Source organism: Lacerta agilis, chromosome 2 (assembly GCF_009819535.1).
Source record: "Lacerta agilis isolate rLacAgi1 chromosome 2, rLacAgi1.pri, whole genome shotgun sequence".
Classification (NCBI taxonomy): Eukaryota; Metazoa; Chordata; class Lepidosauria; order Squamata; family Lacertidae; genus Lacerta; species Lacerta agilis.
The window spans coordinates 86,840,915-86,861,224 of NC_046313.1; the positions used below are offsets into that span (position 1 = coordinate 86,840,915).

Here is a 20,310-nt window from a genome sequence, read left to right on the forward strand (position 1 = left end):
TGCCATTGTTAGAGGAAGACTTGACATCTGAAATTTGGAGAGTGATCCATTTTTCAACGGCAAGTAGGCCAGAAGAGGCAGTTCAGAATCTTAGGGCCTGCCTCTTAGCAGAAATGCTACATTTTACTTTTCCAAGGTTATCAGAGCTGGGCATCCCTTTGAGATGACAGTGACTGGTGGCAATTCAGTGCTACTGGCAGAATGAGCTGGTATGTTAGAAATAAAACTATTACTAAAGAGACTTGTATGTCTATAAGCCACACACACACACACACACACACACAGCCGAGCCTGGAGCCTCCAGTGCTTGTCTCATAGCCTTAACAGTATCATATTTTGCTCAGAGCTCTCATACATTTGGGGGGGGGGGGAGGAAGGATGAGACTCCAGCCTCAGTTTACTTTTCTACCCCCCTCACAGCAGGACCTTAAGCCATATCACTGGAAAACAAAATCCTGACAGAAACTGACACATTCTGTCCAGGTCTTTGGAAACAGTTCAGAGCATGACCACCAACGGTTGTATTAGCTAAATAAAATTAAGGATGAGACTGTTTTCAATACTGTGTAAACTCCAGGGTCATTTGGGGCATCACATTAAAATTGCTTCACATCTATCATCGAAAGCTGAAGCACAGAAGGAAACACAATATCATTTCATGTCATCATTGCCTTTCATCAGGTCCCCCTTTGATTCACTATTGCTTGTTGACAATCAGGTACTTTTAGACACGCTGATTTGAAATGGTTCTGCAGAGATAACATCAAAATCCACTTATATGCTTAACTGATCTTTGGGCTTTTCAGAACTGAGCTTCTCCTAACAAATTCCAACTTTATAATTTGTTTGCTTTTTTTTCTACTTGCCCCTCCAGCACTGATGGATTCTCCTTGAAGGCAGAGCACCTGCTTCATAATTCAGAATAGCATACAAAATATTCAACCCGCTCTAAAGAGGCAGCAAGTATTATTCCTTTTCATTTGTGGAGAAGAAATCAAATATTCAAAGCTGTGAATCGCCACTCTCCTATACATTCCTATACAAGTCCCCCTGAGTGCATTGGGGATTACTGGCAAGGAGTTAAGTGAATATTGAAATAAGTTTCCAAGGTTATCATGAATCTGGAGAGGGTTGGGGTGGCAACATGCCGAGAACATGTTAACTAACATTGTGGGTGCTAGTTAACAAGCTGGCCTGTGTTTTAAATGGGGCCAAATCTCAGAAACAACAAACCACAGTACTCAGATGGTCAGTTTTACAAGGTGTTATAAATTGTGCAAGACTTAACTACTCACTTCTAAAGCTGAAAAATGCACAGGTAGGTTTCCAGGCTGAGAACCACTCTCGATTAGGCCATGATTCTGTGCCTTCAAATGAGGAACAATGCACAGTAATGCTAAGAACTGAGCAAATGGGCAAACAGGCACATCTGGGGCACCTATCCTTGCCAAAGTTTCCTATCTGGTTTAGTACGGTAGTTAAGCATCCAGAACATGCATTGGCAGTTGTTGGTGAAGTGACAAATAGAACAAATGGAACATGTGTCTCGTATGTTTCTTTTTCTTAAGGTTATCAAGAAACCTTAAAGCTCATACCAAGAACAAACTTAGTTGGTCTCTAAGGTGCAGCAAACTATGGCAAGTTCTTAAAGAAATGGGAGTGCCGGATCACCTCATTTGCCTCCTGAGAAATCTCTATGTGGTACAAGAAGCTACAGTTAGAACTGGATATGGAACAACTGATTGGTTCAAAATTGGGAAAGGAGTACGACAAGGCTGTATATTGTCTCCCTGCTTATTTAACTTATATGCAGAATACATCATGCGAAAGGCTGGACTGGATGAATCCCCAACCGGAATTAAGATTGCCGGAAAAAATATCAACAACCTCAGATATGCTGATGATACTACCTTGATGGCAGAAAGTGAGGAAGAATTGAAGAACCTTTTAATGAGGGTGAAAGAAGAGAGCGCAAAATATGGTCTGAAGCTCAACATCAAAAAAACTAAGATCATGGCCACTGGTCCCATCACCTCCTGGCAAATAGAAGGGGAAGAAATGGAGGCAGTGAGAGATTTCACTTTCTTGGGTTCCATGATCACTGCAGATGGTGACAGCAGTCACGAAATCAGAAGACGCCTGCTTCTTGGGAAAAAAGCTATGACAAACCTAGACAGCATCTTAAAAAGCAAAGACATCACCTTGCCGACAAAGGTCCGTATAGTTAAAGCTATGGTTTTCCCAGTAGTAATGTACGGAAGTGAGAGCTGGACCATAAAGAAGGCTGATCGCCGTAGAATTGATACTTTTGAATTATGGTGCTGGAGGAGACTCTTGAGAGTCCCGTGGACTGCAAGAAGATCAAACCTATCCATTCTCAAAGAAATCAGCCCTGAGTACTCACTAGAAGGACAGATCCTGAAGTTGAGGCTCCAGTACTTTGGCCACCTCATGAAAAGAGAAGAATCCCTAGAAAAGACCCTGATGTTGGGAAAGATGGAGGGCACAAGGAGAAGGGGACGACAGAGGATGAGATGGTTGGACAGTGTTCTTGAAGCTACTAACATGAGTTTGGCCAAACTGCGAGAGGCAGTGAAGGATAGGCGTGCCTGGCGTACTCTGGTCCATGGGGTCACGAAGAGTCGGACACGACTGAACGACTGAACAACAACAACAACAACAAGGTGCTACTGGAAGGAATTTTTTATTTTATTTTGTTTTGACTATGGCAGACCAACACGGCTACCTACCTGTAACTGGATATTTAGTATATTTGTTTGCATACACACATGGTTGTATGTTGGTCATTTTACATTTATGCGTTTGCTTCTTTAAAATATTTCATGGCTGAGTCATGGTTGAATGCTACCCTGAGACTCTCTCATTATTAGTTTTCTTATAAATGCACATTATTTACAATCCTTAAGCAAACTCAGACTGGGCTAACAATAGAAGTAAATGATCACGAACTGTGTGAGCCTGTTACCCATGGAACTGGTAAAATACTATCACACAAAACGATGCCTGAACCACAAGTAACAATTATAGATGTTCAGCATAATAATTTTCTTTAACCTTGGCTACCTGCAAGAGCAGTTTGAAGTAGCAGTCATCAGATTACAGTATTTCCAAATGTTCTACTGCAGTATATTTATTATTGCACATTGCATTTCACAATGTGATGGTATAGGTAGGTGCCTTATCTAAATTAGAGCTAGTTAATGATATGGATGCTTCAATATTCACAAGAAGCCAAAAAGTTGCACTGAGTAACCAAAAAGCATTCAAATTCTGGAGATGTGAATGGTATAATGGTATAATCCTGAATTGGATCAAAACAAGGTGAGATGAGTCTGACTGCAAATGAGCTGAGGATTATTATTATTTAATTACATTTAATTACATTATTGTAGTTACCTAAGGAGATACATAGATGTAAGTGGGCAATCACTTGATTGCATGGTAAGCCTACAAAAGCAATGCATGAAGAGGGGTTCTGGATTCCATCTACCCACACGGCATTGCTTTCAATGGGATACATGTTTGAATGTGTATCCACATTCTGGCAACTTGTACCAATGACTGTGTGTTGCTGTTTTAGTTATTTTCAGTTTATATGACCTATTTTCAAGTATTTTGGAATCCTTTGAGATGTCTTGCACCATTAGATCATATTTACTGTCGTTTCTCCCCCAGACAACTAGTCAATTTGTTCACCTGTTTTTAGAAGCTGTTCTTGCAAAGCTCACCAAGAGCATGATCCTTGAAGCAAGGCATTATGACTTATGTCAATTCAAACCCAGCAGAAATACATCTGTTATGCATCTTCCTCCTGAAAAAGGATGCTTTAATTGTAGTGTTACAAAAAGAATAGTTTGCCCCTGTTGTTTTAATGGAACCCACAGCAGAACACAGCTGCTTCGTTCTGCTCCAGCTGCCATTCTAAAGCCTTAAATCTGCAGTACTGTCATGTATCCTTCAACTACACCTACAGCTGGTACTGCTGTTTCTTTTAATGAGACTTAACATGGTTCAGTTCCTTATGCACAAGGTTGTGTAGCACATATGTTCTGGCCCCACAATAGTGTAACTACACAGGGGCTAGATTCCTCTTGTGCAAGAAGGCCAGTCCTCTTTGCCAATATTCAGGAAGAACAGCAGCCCATTGGATCCAGTCATAATTCTAAGCATTAAGCTTTATTATCAGACAGGAAGTTGTAATCTAATTAGGGCTATTTGCACATCAAGACATACAGATTGCATTGAGTGCATGTCCTTGGTTCAGTTCTAGTATTTTAATGATGCACCAGTTGTCCTGTCATGGGCAGTTCAGAGCTTATGGTAACCATCAGAATTCTGTTTCTGAGACAATGGGTTGAATGGCAAAGGCTGACAGACCACAACCCTCTAAAGGAGTTCATTCAGTTGAAACAGGTTTGAAATTAAATCATTTAGGCATAGTGAAAATAACTGATCTAAACAGTGAGCCCAGAATGGGAACTAAGGACTTAATGGAAGCCAAAGAAGTACAACACACTGATATGACTTCATCAAGGGATGTGCCACATAAAACCCTCTTTGAAACTAGTATGAATAGATCTGGTGGAAACAAGGAGAAAAATCACACAAAGCAAAAAATGCACCATGTTGTCATAGTAACCAGTATTGCAAGAAATAATGTTCTGAAGCAAAAAGCAAACAAGCAAACAAATTAAAATAAATAAAAATAAAAAACCCAAAAGCATTTTTAACACAATCAATGGAAAATAAGAGGTGTTGAGGTTGTTAATATTTTGACAGACTACAATAAGCAAACATTTACAGACAACTGCATGTCTTCTGTTTGAAGTAGTAAGCATTTGGCTATTGATGCCCCTTTCATACTCTAAGCAGACCTACCATATATTTTGGAAGGTTGTGTGTCTGTCTGTTCATCTGTTCTCTATGCATTCCAGAGCCTCATGAGATACCATCGCCAAACCTGATACGGTGTGGTTCCCGAGAGGGAGCAGGCAGTTTTTGGATACTGCATGCTATCTTGAATCAATATGGTGGACCGAAACATTCTGAACTCCACCACTTCAGATGCCTCTGGAAATATTGTTGCCCAATTAGGTAGGTCTGTTCCCAAGATTGAGGACTGGATTTCAGCCTATGATTGAATGCCATCAGACACTGTTTTGAATTCAGCTGGTGTACCACACCGTTTCAAACTGTGCCAATCGGGATGCCTCTGAAGATATCACTGCCCAATTTCATGAAGCAGTTCCAAACTGTGCTGATGTGGACATCTCCAAAGATATCTCTCGCCATAGGTTTTGGCCCCCTTTGTAATGGCGACGGCTGATACAGGAATTGAGCCATGTGCCATGTGTGTAATCCTGCAGGGGTCTGCTCCGCCATCATGTTTAGGGAAGTTTTTAATGACTGGTTTTTTAATGTATTTTTTTATATTTTGTTGGAAGCAGCCCAAAGTGCCTACGGAAACCCAGCCATATGGGTGGCGTATAAATAATAAATTAATATTAATATTAATATATTATGTTCCCCACAGAGAACATACTAACTGTTTTGTGATCAGGGGCAGGAGAAAGAAGACACCGTGTCCCTTTCCCCAGCCAACCTCTTAACAATATATGGCTTTAAAAGCCCAAATTAAACATTACCCCCACCCATTTGGTTCTGGGTTGGATTCTATTCGGATTTTCCATGGTCAGGTCATGTGTGTGCACACAAGTGAACATATTCTATTATCAATTTATAAATCTCAGGCTTTTTGTTGTTTCTCAGAATTCCCAAGAGATGCCAGGAACTTTCAGCTACTTTTGTATAATTTGCAGAAAATATCTGTTTTACTGTGTGCCATCTGGAATATGGTAGCATCTATTGACAGTATAGTTAGCTAATCAATGCAGTGTACAGTCTGTCGGAGACTACTATCCTCTGGAGTGCATCATTAATATAGTCAATATTTTAAAATAATTTACAATCTACTTAGAGCACAGAAGACCTATCAATGTGTACTTGAAGGAATTTATTTAAAGCAAAGTACCCATCAGCATATTAAGGTTGAACGATAAATGTTCAGATTAGTATTTGTAATTAAATGGATACCCATTAAAATAAAGTAAGTGCTTTTACACTCAAGTCAAACTGTTTGATAAACCAGTTATGGTAAACTAAGTGTAGGTATTAAACCTTTATAAGGAAACATGCAACACAGATCTAGAAGCTCTCACTGGGCAATGGCCAAAATAATGGCAGTCTCATTTCACAGCAAATGATGCTGAAGATTAAATATTTACAGATAAAATGTGGAGAAATGCAGATGCCATAAGGCTATTCATGTTAGGAGCCCTACAGAGAAATTGTCTTTCTACTGGTAAGAGATTAAGGGTCAAATAAGATGTGACATGAATTGCGTTAATGCAATTAATGCACTCTTCTGTTATGTGAATAGGACTCATGGGGAAGCCTGAACCATGGGTGGTGCAGAGCGGGAAAATAAATCTCTCTTCCTCACACAGTCTGAACAAAAACCATCTCTTCATCCCACTTCCCAAGGACTTCATTGCAGTGCTATGTACTTTTTTGGGACAAAAACCATGCACATAAATTGAATGTACACAATTTACATTGTGGATCTAATTATGCTCCATTGATGTTGAAAGCAGAATTACAATAGAACCATAGGATTGCAGAGTTGTAAGGTGCCCCCAAGGCACCACCCTTGGATCAAATGGTAGACTATTCAAATATCTGTATCAATTCCATCTAACTTGCAAACTATAAAGCATCCCTGAACCTCTAACAGCACAGAGTTGAGGCATAAATGGACCAAAAAGAGAACATAGGCAACAGATTAGTGATTACCTAGGGAATCCTAAGCAGGTTGCTATTATATTTATTTTAAAGCATGGATGAATTCATTAGAAGAGCAGTATTTTTATTAGGCAGGGTAGGAATGTATTATTTTTGTGAATTACTCTCTTGCATCCATTCTTTGGTGTGCAAGGAACCCAAGATGTGTTCTGTGGCAGAGGGTCTTAATAAATGTGTAGCTACATTGTTTCATTGTGATTGAAACAAAGATGCATTATTCAGAAACAAAGCCAGCTCACATAATTTACAGTAAACTTTAAGTGTCTTTAATTAAAAAGCATAAATCACAGAGCTATTTCAATGTAAAATGTCCTAAGACTGCTGAATATGTCTGTTCTCATTTAAGTTCCAGTAACTTGAAAGATAACAAAGGCTTGCAAATTACTTTCTCACATTTAAACAATGCCATTAACCATGTTTTTCTTTTTGCAAGACTGTGTTGGCTTCTCCACAGTTTAAGCCAGGCATGAAAAAAAAAATTCCATAGAACTCACCTGCTGCCTTTTCTCCCCAAATAGCAAGACCCGTTGTTTTCTTGAACTTTTCCTGCTGTCAGAATTTCAGTTCTATCTATCTAGTTATCTATGCAGTTCAAAATCTTCAGTTTGTTTTATTGGTGAGGTATTCACTCAAAATTTGTTGTTGTTTAGTCATTTAGTCGTGTCCGACTCTTCGTGACCCCATGGACCAGAGCATGCCAGGCACTCCTGTCTTCCACTGCCTCCCGCAGTTTGGTCAAACTCATGTTAGTAGCTTTGAGAACACTGTCCAACCGTCTCGTCCTCTTTCGTCCCCTTCTCCTTGTGCCCTCCATCTTTCCCAACATCAGGGTCTTTTCCAGGGAGTCTTCTCTTCTCATGAGGTGACCAAAGTATTGGAGCCTCAGATTCAGGATCTGTCCTTCCAGTGAGCACTCAGGGCTGATTTCCTTTCCTTTTTCATCCAAAATAGCTCAGAATAATAAGTTCCAGGTGCATGCTAGACTATTAAAATGAGGGTGTTTTCTCCGCCTCCCAAGAGTACACAGATAGCTTCCCCCTCCCAATAATCACACACCAGTATTGTATAGACATTCATAGACCTGATTGTCTATGTAGGTTAGAAGAACAGCCTCACGTGAAGTCATTTGCATGGGTGCTTCACAGCATGTTTGCGCAGAAGCAGCAGGATGTGTGGCAAGGAAAGAGGCAAGTGACACAAATAATTTCAAATCGGAAGCTCAGAATTAAGTGCATTGCCACCTTACTAAAAGCCATGGTACTGAACTCTGAAGCCATTCTGTGACACTGGAGAGATCCCCTGTGTGTGAGTGCATGCATGCATTCATTCATTCATTCATAAAGCACTAGTTGAGCTACAACCTGGCCAATTTGTGACCCAGGAGACCAAATACAGTGAACCAGCAATGTATTACAGTCCTTGAAATAACAACTGCAGCAAGCCATTGTTATTTCTCCACCAACAAGCAGTATGTTAGAAAGTGCCTGTTAGGGAATTGAAGTTTCCAAACCCAAGCTTGGCAAAGTTCACTGGAACCCCTAATTAGAAGCAGGACAAGTTTATATGCTGTGAGACAGAGCAAGCCTTCAAGGACATCACCAATTACATGTCTTTAATTTCAATTAAGGATGTGTCTGGAATTTCTCACTTCACTACAGAGCTTAGTACAAGTGCTGAAAAAGCTAACCAGCAAACTATTAAGAGCAATAGAATCCCGATTTAGTCATAAAATTCATTGAGAATGTCCTTATCTCTGAGCCTAATCCACTCACAGGACAGGCATGAAGATAAAATGGAATGATCCCACAGTAGTGTCCTGAGCTCCTTGGATGCAAAGCTGTGATACATATACGTTGATAATTGATATAATTTCAGCGTTATTCCACCCATAAATGTGCAGCTTTCTCATATCCACATATCATCTTCACAAGAGAATGCTAATTGCTGTTGCTATACAGTATATTTAATCTAAACAATGTCTCCTACTTCTCAGAAGTTATCTCCACTGAGTTCAGTAGGATTTACTCTCAGGTAAATATGTACTAACGCCACTTGTTTGGGAGGATCCCTATTAAATTCAGTAGCACCTTATTTCTGAGTAGACATGGCTAGGATTGTGCTGCAATATATTTACTGCAATTATTTGATTGGTTAAAACTAAGCTTGGTGTATGTGCTTATTTGATGTTTCAATGTGTTGTAAACCTCTTTGAAATTTTTCTTAAAAATAGAAAGTGGTATAGAAATGAAAACAACAACAACGTTATTAAATATATTTGAGGAATTTTATTCTTGTGAACTCATCTGATCTGCATCTCACAGAGTAATGTGCAAATAAACACGTAGTTACTCCTCATATTTTTTTGTGTGCCTCTGAATATTGCGATGCAGCTCACAACTCCCAAAAAGGACATGGTGCATTTTAAAATGCATATTTTGAAATTTAATTCTTAGAAAATCATATTTTGAGGTAATATATGTTTAGAAATGCATATTTTGTGAAAAATGCATTCAAAACACGTTTAAAATGAATGCAGGTTTTTTAAAACAAATTAAAATAAAACCACAGATGAATGCAGAAATGAGATGGACTTACAAATGAACACATATGAAAGTGTCACAGACCAGAAATAGACTGAACTGTCCGATCTTATTTGAAATATATGATCCCCACTAATTTCAGTAAAGCTTTTGAATTAGCTTCTATTGCATTATACCCTCAGTTCAAAATGCCTTTATGTACAACTGTAATATTATTGCTGGTGCCAGAATTCAATAAATACAGTTTTTGTACTGCTAGCTCATTTTCTCTCTTTAGCTCATTTATCACTTTAACATATTTCAGCTGCTTAAAAACAAGAAGAAATGCAAATTGGCAGATGTTTTCATTCTGCAATCTTTGGATGAGATTTCTTTTTAATGCCTTAGTTCATGCAACACTGGACACAATAGCAGCCCAGCCGCTTACTTGCAATGATGAGTGATTTGAATTGTCTCAGAGCGCACATGCTTATGTACCTAGATCAAACAAATATTTTATGGCATTTTTATGGTTCTACTTTTAGTAATGGAGAATATCTTATGGAGCCTTTAAAAAAAAACCTCGAGTGTTCTTGTGAAGAGACCACCACAGGGGTAGTCAATGTGATGGTCTGCAGATAGGGCCAGCCCAAGACATTTTGACACCTGAGGCAAATCACAAAATGGCAGCCGGTCCCTATCAGGGAAGAAGGGGTGGGTGAAGATCTACGTCAGGAACAAGGGGGCAAAAACAATCTACATCAGGATCTGCTGCCCATGTGGACCCTGCTGCCTGAGGTGCTTGCCTCACCTTGCCTCGTGTGGGGTGGCCCTATCTGAAAATGTTATCCTCCAACACCCAAATCTACTAACATGGCCAATGGCTATGGAAGCTGGGAGTTGTTTTTGTTGTTGTTAGCCTTTCACCCTGAGGTCCCAGGGTGGGTGACAACATATAAAACAGAATATTAAAAACTACTTATTTGTAGTACAGCAATATAGAAGGGGAAGAAATGAAGGCAGTGAGAGATACACATGCACACAGTGTATCTGAAGAAGTGTGCATGCACACAAAAGCTTATATCCAGAACAAACTTAGTTGGTCTCTAAGGTGCTACTGGACAATTTTTTATTTTTTTTATTTCATTTGCTACATTATTGCTAAAATCCTTGCTTTCAGCTTTCTCTTGAAGACCTGCATATGATCCTCATAGCATCCCCCAAATGTGATAGGCATAATATCAACTAACAGTAACTATGGCAACTATTCATTTGTGCCCTTATTCAAAAGCAAGTGAAAAATGGCACATTTTGACATGAGTTGCTCTCATGTATGACTACACTGCATCCAGGATATAAATGAGTTTTCAAAGAACAATTGAAAGGAGAATTTGATACAGATAATTGACTTATGGTCTTTGGGCTATTGTATTATTTTCATGCAGGCACTTTTAAAAAATAAAGATGTGGGCTGCACACAATTCACACAATTTATCTCACACACCTACACTTACTGAGTTCTCTGACATGCCTTCCCTATCATAGTTACGTCTTAGCTCAATCTGATAAGCCTTACCATTCTTACACATCTGGGACGTGCATGTTCAAATATCATCATCATCATCATCATCATCATCATCATCAATTAGAGTTAAAGAATGCTGGGGGTGGGTGGGTCATGTGTAGATTTAACACACTGGTCTTCCCCCCTAACAAAGTAGGCTAGGAAAGGCACCCCAGAAGAATATTTAAAAAATCATTCAAAAGAAAATTAAAAATTAAAAAATTCCTTCCAGTAGCACCTTAGACACCAACTAAGTTTGTTCTTGGTATGAGCTTTTGTGTGCATGCACACTTCTTCAGATAAGAGGGACGCGGGTGGTGCTGTGGGTTAAATCACTGAGCCTAGGGCTTGCTGATCATAAGGTTGGCGGTTCGAATCCCCGCGACGGGGTGAGCTCCTGTTGCTCAGTCCCAGCTCCTGCCCACCTAGCAGTTCGAAAGCACATCAATGTGCAAGTCAATTAATAGGTAGCGGGAGGGTAAACGCCATTTCCGTGCACTGCTCTGGTTCACCAGAAACGGCTTTGTCATACTGGCCACATGACCCGGAAGCTGTACGCCGGATCCCTCAGCCAGTAACGCGAGATGAGCATCACAAACCCAGAGTCGGGCACGATTGGACCTAATGGTCAGGGGTCTCTTTACCTTTTAAAGGTGCTACTGGAAGGATTTTTTAAATTTTTTATTTTGTTTTGACTATGGCAGACCAACACGGCTACCTAAAGGTAAAGGTAAAGGGACCCCTGACCATCAGGTCCAGTCGTGTCTCACTCTGGGGTTGCGGCGCTCATCTCACTCTATAGGCCTAGGGAGCCGGCGTTTGTCCACAGACAGCTTCCGGGTCATGTGGCCAGCATGACAAAGCCACTTCCGGAGAACCAGAGCAGCGCACGGAAACACTGTTTACCTTCCCACTGGAGCGGTCCCTATTTATCTACTTGCACTTTGATGTGCTTTCGAACTGCTAGGTTGGCAGGAACTGGGACCGAGCAACGGAAGCTCACCCCATGGCAGGGATTCGAACCGCCGACCTTCTGATCAGCAAGCCCTAGACTCTGTGGTTTAACCCCTAGCGCTACCTGGGTCCGCTACACAGCTACCTACCTACAACTAAAAAAAAATCATTATTCAGTTGAAGAGCCATTTCAGCCAGCAATCGATGTTCATCCAGATGTTCCAGGGAAATTCACCAGTAGTGCAATTTATTTAGTATTTGAACTTAATGTTCTACTATATTTCTTCACTTATTTTAAAATGCAAGTGAGCTGGCCCTGCTGGGTTTGGGGAGCCTCCTGTTCATTCTGCCTGGCATATCTGCCCCAAAGTCCTGTCCTGATGGCACCACTAAAACTGTCCAAGACCTCATGATGCAGGCAAACATTTCCCTGTTTGAACATATCCCTCTGCGTATTGGCTCTAAAATGTACTAAAAACATGGTGTTAATTATTTTAATTCCAGGCAATTTTCTAAGGAATTTCTAAGGAATTACCGACGATTGAGGAGTGTCAGACGAAGATGATGGACTATGCTGAACTTGCCAAACTGACTGGCAAGGTCCGAAACCAGGATGACTCAAAATTCCAAAGGGATTGGAGTAAATTTGTTGAATATATAAGATTGAATTGTGGAAGTTTGAAGACACTAGCGGGACTGGAATAACCCTATGACATAGTTTGATGGATTCAAGTAAGAAACTGTGTGATTAGATTGGACTAGAAAACCTGCTGACGTGGGGGAGGGAAGTCGTAGCTCGGCAGAGCGAGGATATAAGTGGATTTGTATGTATGCATCTGTATGTTTTTGTTTGAGACAATTTGTCTAATTGGAAAATATAATAAAAATTATCTCTAAAAAAGTTTTTTTTCTAAGTAATTAGAAACAATTCAAAGAAAAGCTGTATAGGTGAAGACACATAGGAAGCCTAAGGCTCACAATCCCCCCCCCCCCCAAATCAGGCTCTCTAGCATGAACACCTGTTTTGAGTTCCAAAGGGTAAAGAAAACGATATAATGAATGGAAATAAAGCAGAAACGCCCAGAGGGCTGAAATATCCACTGACAACTAAATTAATACAGCAGCTAATGTGGGCAGGATAACAGAGCTTGGCCTTTAGGAAACACCTTACAGATGGTAAGGGCTGATGCTGTAATCAATAATTATGTGGATTGCTAATGCAGGCAATGAACAGCTCTCTAACTGCCCAGATGGAGAGGCATTCTGCAGCAATGTATTAGGAAATGAAGCTACTGATCCTTAAAAACCTTGCTGGAACAAGCTCTGTTCATTCCAATGCCGCAGAACACTTGGTGGATTATGTCGCCTTGGTCCAGCCTTACAAAGACATATGCTGCACCAGTTTAACTTTGTGCACTACTATCAGTCTTGTTGAAATCAATGGACTTGTTTTCAGTGCACCTAAACTCAGGTCTCCAGGCAGGGTATCCTATCAGTATGCAGACACTTGGGCTTCACTGAATCAATGACTCGCAGGGCAAGCATTACTGTTAAGGGTCCAACAAACAGCTGAAAGAATTGTGCTTTAGGATCCAAGCTTGTTGCAAATCTGGTAACGTCAGTTTCTCAATTCGAACAAAATGGAAAACAAGAGTTAACTGGTGGCTTCCTGGCATATCACAGCACATTGAGGAAGGAAAGGATGATGTAAGGATGGAGCATGTGGCCGAAAGATTCACACACACCTCAATTTATTAACAGTTACAGGTAGGTAGCCGTGTTGGTCTGCCATAGTCAAAAAAAAAAAAAAAATCATTCCAGTAGCACCTTAGAGAGCTTTCGTGTGCACGCACACTTCTTCAGATTTGTCTCAATTTATTAAGCCAGGGTATGATTATCTGAATGTGGCCATTGCCAAAAAAGTCAACCATCTAATTGTATGTGAGATGGGGTGAAGTCAGTGCCAGATTTACATATAAGCTAACCAAGCTAAAGCTTAGGGCCCCACTCTCTTGCCCCCCCCAAATGTAAAGGAATAAAAACTGGATGTACATTTTCAAAATATAAGATAAAAAAACAAATAAAATCTAAATACAGCAACAGTGTTTTGTGTTGTGTAGGCTCCTATTGGTTATGTGTATATGGTTTTAGATACTTATTAGGTCCATAAATTACCATATAGCATATATTCAACACAAAAAAGCGACAATTTGTTGTTGACAAAGGACAGCTGGACATATAAAGGGCCCCAATACCTTCAGTAGCTTAGGGCCTCACCAAACCTAAATCCAGCCCTGGGTAAGCAAGTGCTATTCTACATGTGAATACATTACTTTGCATGTGACTTCTAATGCACAGTGGCACACTCATTCCAAAGAGGACAGGGCACAGGGAAGCTTTAGGCGAGGACTGAATTGTAATACAAAGCCCCACCCTGTTTTACAATGGGTTCCCCTTGCTGGTGGTAGGGGTAAGCTCTCTGGACTGGCAAGCGCAACATGGTTAATTGTGATGGAGCCCTGTATTGAAGGTTGCATAAACGACAACAAGCAACCGTCTTCTAAAAATTAAGCATTCCAGAAAAGCAGCCAGTTAGGCACAGTAAGGAGCTCTTCGAACACAATCAATGCATGCTTTCTCTGAAATAGGTCTTACTGTGTTCAATGGGACTTAGTGTGGTTTTGGGATTGAAGCCTCAGAAGCTAAAACTTCTGTTATCCTCACACTGTAGTAAGACACAGTTAAAAGAACGCCCACCACTGGTGTGGAGCTCCAAAGTGGGAAACAAAGCTTTGCTTAAGGCTAAAATGATTCTTGAAAAGCTGTGGTCTATCTCCCCTGCTGATACTTGTTAGATACTGCTTAGGTACTGGACCATGCTGCTGTTGCTTTGGAAACATCAATGCCCAGGCGCTTGGCTCTGGGTTTTGATTTAGGATTGTATCTCAGTTTAGTAGCATCTCTTTAACTCAGTTCCTGTAAAGCTGGCCTTATAATATCCTACGATACTTTAAGGCACCAAACTCAGGTCTGATAAACACATGGCATGTTTAAAGTAAGATAATGCAAATGGGTGAGGAAGGGTGGGCAGAATCCTGTCATTTTTCTTAAAGTCAAGAATCTAATATCTAAAACTGATGATAGCTGGGTGGGTTCAGATAAATGTGTTGTGCTGTATGCTAGCTGAAGAACTAGCTGACCTCTTGTTGGCAAATAACTCTGGACTACAGAAAAGCTACTAAGTGGTTAGGGTGTTGTTGTTTTTTTAAAAAAGCAAATATTGCTGCTGAAGAAATTCAAATGCCAAAGGACCACAGGTAAAGCCGAGCTGTGAATATCTGTCCTATTTTTAAAGTAGGGCAAATCGTGTATGAGGAGAGTGAAATAGCTGCTGGCTTGAAACTCGGGAAACTGAAGCTTTCCTGGTGCGACACTTCAGAGAGACCCATGCAGAACAGAAGGCTTTTTCATTCCAGTTTCTGCTCTGACAACGAAGGAGGTAAGTTCTCATCTCTAGCTTTTGTTCAAGCAATTTAAATAAACTAGGGAAAATATTTATTGCATTTGTATATTGTCCATTCAGTTCTCTTGAGTGGCTTACATACACAATAAAGTACAGAATGCATTAAAAATTAGTCGTAAGGCAAAACACCATGCAACATCCCCCCCCCCCACTCTAAAATCAGCATTACACAAACCAGCATGAAACCAGCTCAGGGAAATGACAGCAACTGAAGCTCTTCATGGACTGAAAATCAAATGCCTGGAGTAAAAAGGAGGTTTTCACCTGGTGCTTAAAAGACCATAGCATGGTTTTCATGTGAGTGGGCTTCTCCCTGGCATCTGGTTAGCCTATGTGAGAACAGGATGGTGGATTATACAGGCTTTGATCTGATCCAGCAGATTCTCATAAAAGTTATGGAGAATTAACTCTCTTATAGAAATGAAATCAGTGTTCTACAGTCCAGTGCTTATACCCTATACTCTAGAAGGTTCAGTGACTTCCTTGTACTAACTTATCAGGCATAGGATTGCAGTCTTAACCAGTCCTGCTTGTTGCTGTTAGGAACATCCCCTTCTTTCTTGCTACATTGACTCTTAACTCGGCCATTTGGATGTCTGTGATGAGTCCACTATAAGAATATTGTGTTATGACAGAAGAATTTAAAGATATGCTTAACAACATTTTTCATTTAACTATATTAAATTTACCGTTGCTCTCCCAACCTACTGTTTTTCAGAAGTTGAAATGAAAACTTGTTAGATTGGGTTGATTACAAAAATGACCCATACATTTCCCAAACAACACTGCAATAACTTCCTACAGCTGAAGTCACTGAAAAGCAATTTCCACCAGTCTTTGTAAAGATAGCCCATACATTATAATGAAATATTTTAAAGCTGTGTATGCAAAATCTTTATGTGCAGTGCAATCCTATACATGCCCATTTGGAACTGAAGCCTCATTAAATTCACTTTATAGGATTGCAACATTAGTGAATATACAGACAGCAAGCTTACATTGCTGTGATGTTTTTATTTCCAAACACTGAGGAGGATACTGCTAATGTATAATTGTATTTTCCCCACTGAACAATGAATAATTCAGGAATCTAGCTACAATACTGAAAACCACAGAAGACTGAGCAACTTAATCCCACCCCACAGAATAGTCTTCACATGGCTTCCTCTCTCTCATGTTCAATGAATGCATAAGAGGGAGCGTGAGTCAACCTGCAGGCCATGGCCCCCATTATTAGTGACAAAGGACCCAGTGTGCATACAGCTGTATACACATATATACAATGTATAACATTTAAATAACTAGGAACACAAGGAAGAACTGCACACATTTAGGATCCTTTCTAACCAACATGGTCACTGGAAGGGACATGCTGTGTGGAGTGCCAGCAACAGAGGGGTATGGCCCACAGTTGTGACCCTCCTTCCCTTCATCAATTATGTGGGGGGGGGTGTCATGTGAAGACCCCTACAGCTTCTCATAATTCATAAGTCTCTGGAGAACCTGCTGACAGTGACAATATTTTGCATCGAACTGTAGCCCTGGTGAGAGGCCAAAGGCAACCTTTGCCTCCTGGGTCTGAGTTTCCACAATCCTGCTCTATGCTCTTGAGGTGGCTCACGTTGGCCGACTTTGCCTCCCCTTAAGATTTTCATTTGCATATTATTTCTTTGTTGACTAGTTTTGATTAATCTGGCATCTTTAGTTCCGTTATTACATTGAAACAAATGTACATTCTTGACATTTAACTTGCTTTTAAAAAAACTTTTTAAAGAATTAAGCAGTAGAAGTTAGAGCGTTGTCTTACCTTCTAAGAAAGCAGGCAAGAGCTATACTGTAGGTGGAATAGTGTACCAAGTAACAGATTTTTGTACACTCTTTCTTACAGGTGGTATGCAGTCTACAGGAAAAGTAAATATATTGGTATATATATATAATGCACACATTTGAATAGATAAGGTACTTTTTGGGGGGTGACATCAAAAGATTTCAGTCAAGCAGTGGAAAGGACTTCTGCTCACACATCCGGACTTCCCCATTGTCTCTTCCTCTTTGTAGCCCCCTGCATGACTTCAAAATCTGTTATAGGTGGTTATTGGTTGGGGTCCTCCATAGCTTATTGGGGAACATAGATTTATCAAGGGTGGAAGAGAAAGGGGAAGTCCCTTTGCGTGAACAGATGCCCATTTGTGTGATGTTGGATATCAACCTTTAATTTATGAGCTAGGTTTAGTCACACTATAAAGTTTGGGGATATGCCAACACACAAATTACAGTCCTGTAAATTGACAACGAGCAAATCACGTTCACAGAAGGCTTCAGGTACCTCTGAACATAAGAGAAGGTGCCTACACATCAAAGGAATACAATGAATGCATTCCAGAAAGGCCTGGAACTGTTTGCGCCAGCTAACATCCAGAATCTAATTCCCTGTGTTCAGCTATGCTACCAGTTTTCACTGTCTTCCAGACTTCTCTCGTTTGGCTGGTTTTGTGAAGCTCCCACTCTTTCCCACCATAAAAAGATGAATTAGGCAACAACATGCCAATGATGTTAGGAACTGATACAAATGAACAAACGAAAGAAACGGCACAGCAGAGCAGTGGGTCCTACTTCATTCTCTGAAGTAGAACATGGGATGTTTTCATTCCATGTGTGCATCATTCACAATCCACTGATGGGATTCCACAGACAGAGGAGATTCCTAACTGCCATGTTTCATGTCACAAACATCCTAAATGAAGTCTTACAGATTTTTTGCTCCCTTGAGAGAGAGGGAGGCAACAAAGCTTCTCAGTTTTTGCCTGTCTGTGCTGCACTTTTGATTAAAATTATATTCCATGGTATCTCAGAGGAGACGAGTGAGAGGGGGTAGAAGTCCTAAATGTATCAAATCTACTCTTGAAGCACATTTAGGCACTGCTTTTATTTTGAAGTCCAAGTTATGGTGGTCAAGAAGGCAACTCCTCCAGCTGAGAACTTGCTGGCTTGAAAAAAAGAGTTGCAATACATGGTGATTCACACACTGGTAGCCTCCCGATTCAATTACAATACTTAAAGCTGTAATCATCGTAATATGTGGGGTTGTACTTAAAGACCACATGGAAGCTTCATTTAGTGATGAGTCCATTGCCAGAATTGGGGTTGCCTGTGTTACATCTATTCTGAAAGTATCACATGATATGCTTTTAATAGAAGATGGAGAAGTGGGGAGCCACTGCTTACCTGACCTCAGGTTGCCTGCATCTCTGCTGTATATTGTGACTGAGTGACTAAGGGGTGAAGTGGAGATGAGGTCAGTGTGGTGCAGATGCTCTGAAGGTAGCACTGGCCTGGTTCAGCAGATATGTTGGCACTGTACTGACCTTGCCAATGCTTCATAAAAACAAAAAAAGATATTGCTGGATTGAGCCAAATGCCCATCTAGTCCAGCATCCAGTGGCCATTCAGTTGCTCTTTACACTCTCCATCTCCACTCAATATGCAGCAATGGCTTTTCCTTAAGTGAAGGCTCATGCTTTGGAGCCTTCTGAAGCATAACAAAATCAAAACATACAGACAGACACACATTTTCCAGGTATGTGGGTAGAAAAGTTAAAGGAAATGAACAGGGTGTGTGTGTGTGTGTGTGTGTGTGTGTGTGTAGGAATGTTTTACTGTCTCAAAAGAAGGACCCCAAGGAAGAATATGAGAACACAAAAACAGGCAGCTGGCCTTCCACTTAAACAAATGATGTTTGCCTTACACATCCATCCAAATTTCATTGATTGTGAGGGTTAACATGCTACTTCCAAGCTTTGTCACAAAACACTCAAATTCAAATAGGAGAAATCAGGGGTGGAATTGTGATTTCTAAGGGAGATTCACTTGATGTTTGAGGGTTTATGGCAATGAATTTAATTTTATTATCTGGCACAATTATGTAAGAACTCTATGTAGTATGATTTTCTGACCCAAGGGCATAGCTGTCAACTTTTCCCTTTTCTTATGAGGAATCCTATTCGGAATAAGGGAATTTCCCTTAAAAAAAGAGAAAAGTTGACAGCTATGCCCAAGGGGTGTTTGTGTACCTTAAGATAATGCCTTGATGTGGTCACATACCTGGAGGAAAATTGTTTTGCTTCTCAAACGTTCTGAAGGAAGTAGTATTTGAGAAGTAGTTTCTCTGAAAAGAAGTATTCTACTTTTTTTTTTAAAAAAAAGGAACCCTCTCATTAAGGAAGAAGTGAGATCTTATTTCTCATTGCTGATTTCATAAATATATTAATCTTTCAAAGAAGCTAAAGACAACGGGCACAAACATCAAAAAAGCTGTTTGCTTTTGTCCAAATTTGCCACGTTCTGTCAAGAACATACACTTCACTTATTCAAATGATAACACTATGAATTATTTTGTCAAATAACCGTGAGATTCAACCAGTGAAACACATGAGAGAAAATGAACAATTTAAGAGAAGAAGTAACGGTGCCTCCAACAATTCTGCTCATTATAAACTGCTGGATTTATTTATTTCTAAACACAATCACATATGGAAAATACTTATAATGCAAACATGTAATAGCAAAGCAAAGCTGCTCAATGAGGAGAACATGCACATATCAGATGATAACAGTATTAGTGATTAGCGGGACTTTTAACATTGTTAAAAGACAGGAAAAGCTTTGGATTCCACCCACTTCTGCCTCCTTTGATATAGTGAAGGTTTCTGCAAGAGGAAGGTGATTTTCACCAATTCCCCCTTTGCCCCCTCTGAAAATCTGCTCTAGATGACTGGCAAGAGTCTTTGGAACAGAGTGGGAAGTGCTTTGAGGGCAGGAGTGCAAGGGAAGGGGAAATATGTGAAAATCTCCTCCATCCCACTTCCATT

At 40.2% G+C, this 20,310-nt stretch overlaps 1 protein-coding gene across 3 annotated transcripts in view; it reads right to left on the minus strand.

Annotated features, from left to right (window-relative positions):
• GRM7 (glutamate metabotropic receptor 7) overlaps positions 1 to 20,310 on the minus strand; it is a 391,610-nt gene that overhangs the window by 7,804 nt on the left and 363,496 nt on the right. For 2 of the 3 annotated variants that reach the window (XM_033141172.1, XM_033141169.1), the window contains one exon: positions 17,250 to 17,342. The exons of the other annotated variant lie outside the window; for it this stretch is intronic. In XM_033141172.1, coding sequence (XP_032997063.1) covers positions 17,272 to 17,342 — 71 coding nt within the window. In that variant the 3' untranslated portion in view covers positions 17,250 to 17,271. The remainder of the gene's footprint in view (positions 1 to 17,249; positions 17,343 to 20,310) is intronic. 3 annotated transcript variants of the gene reach the window in all.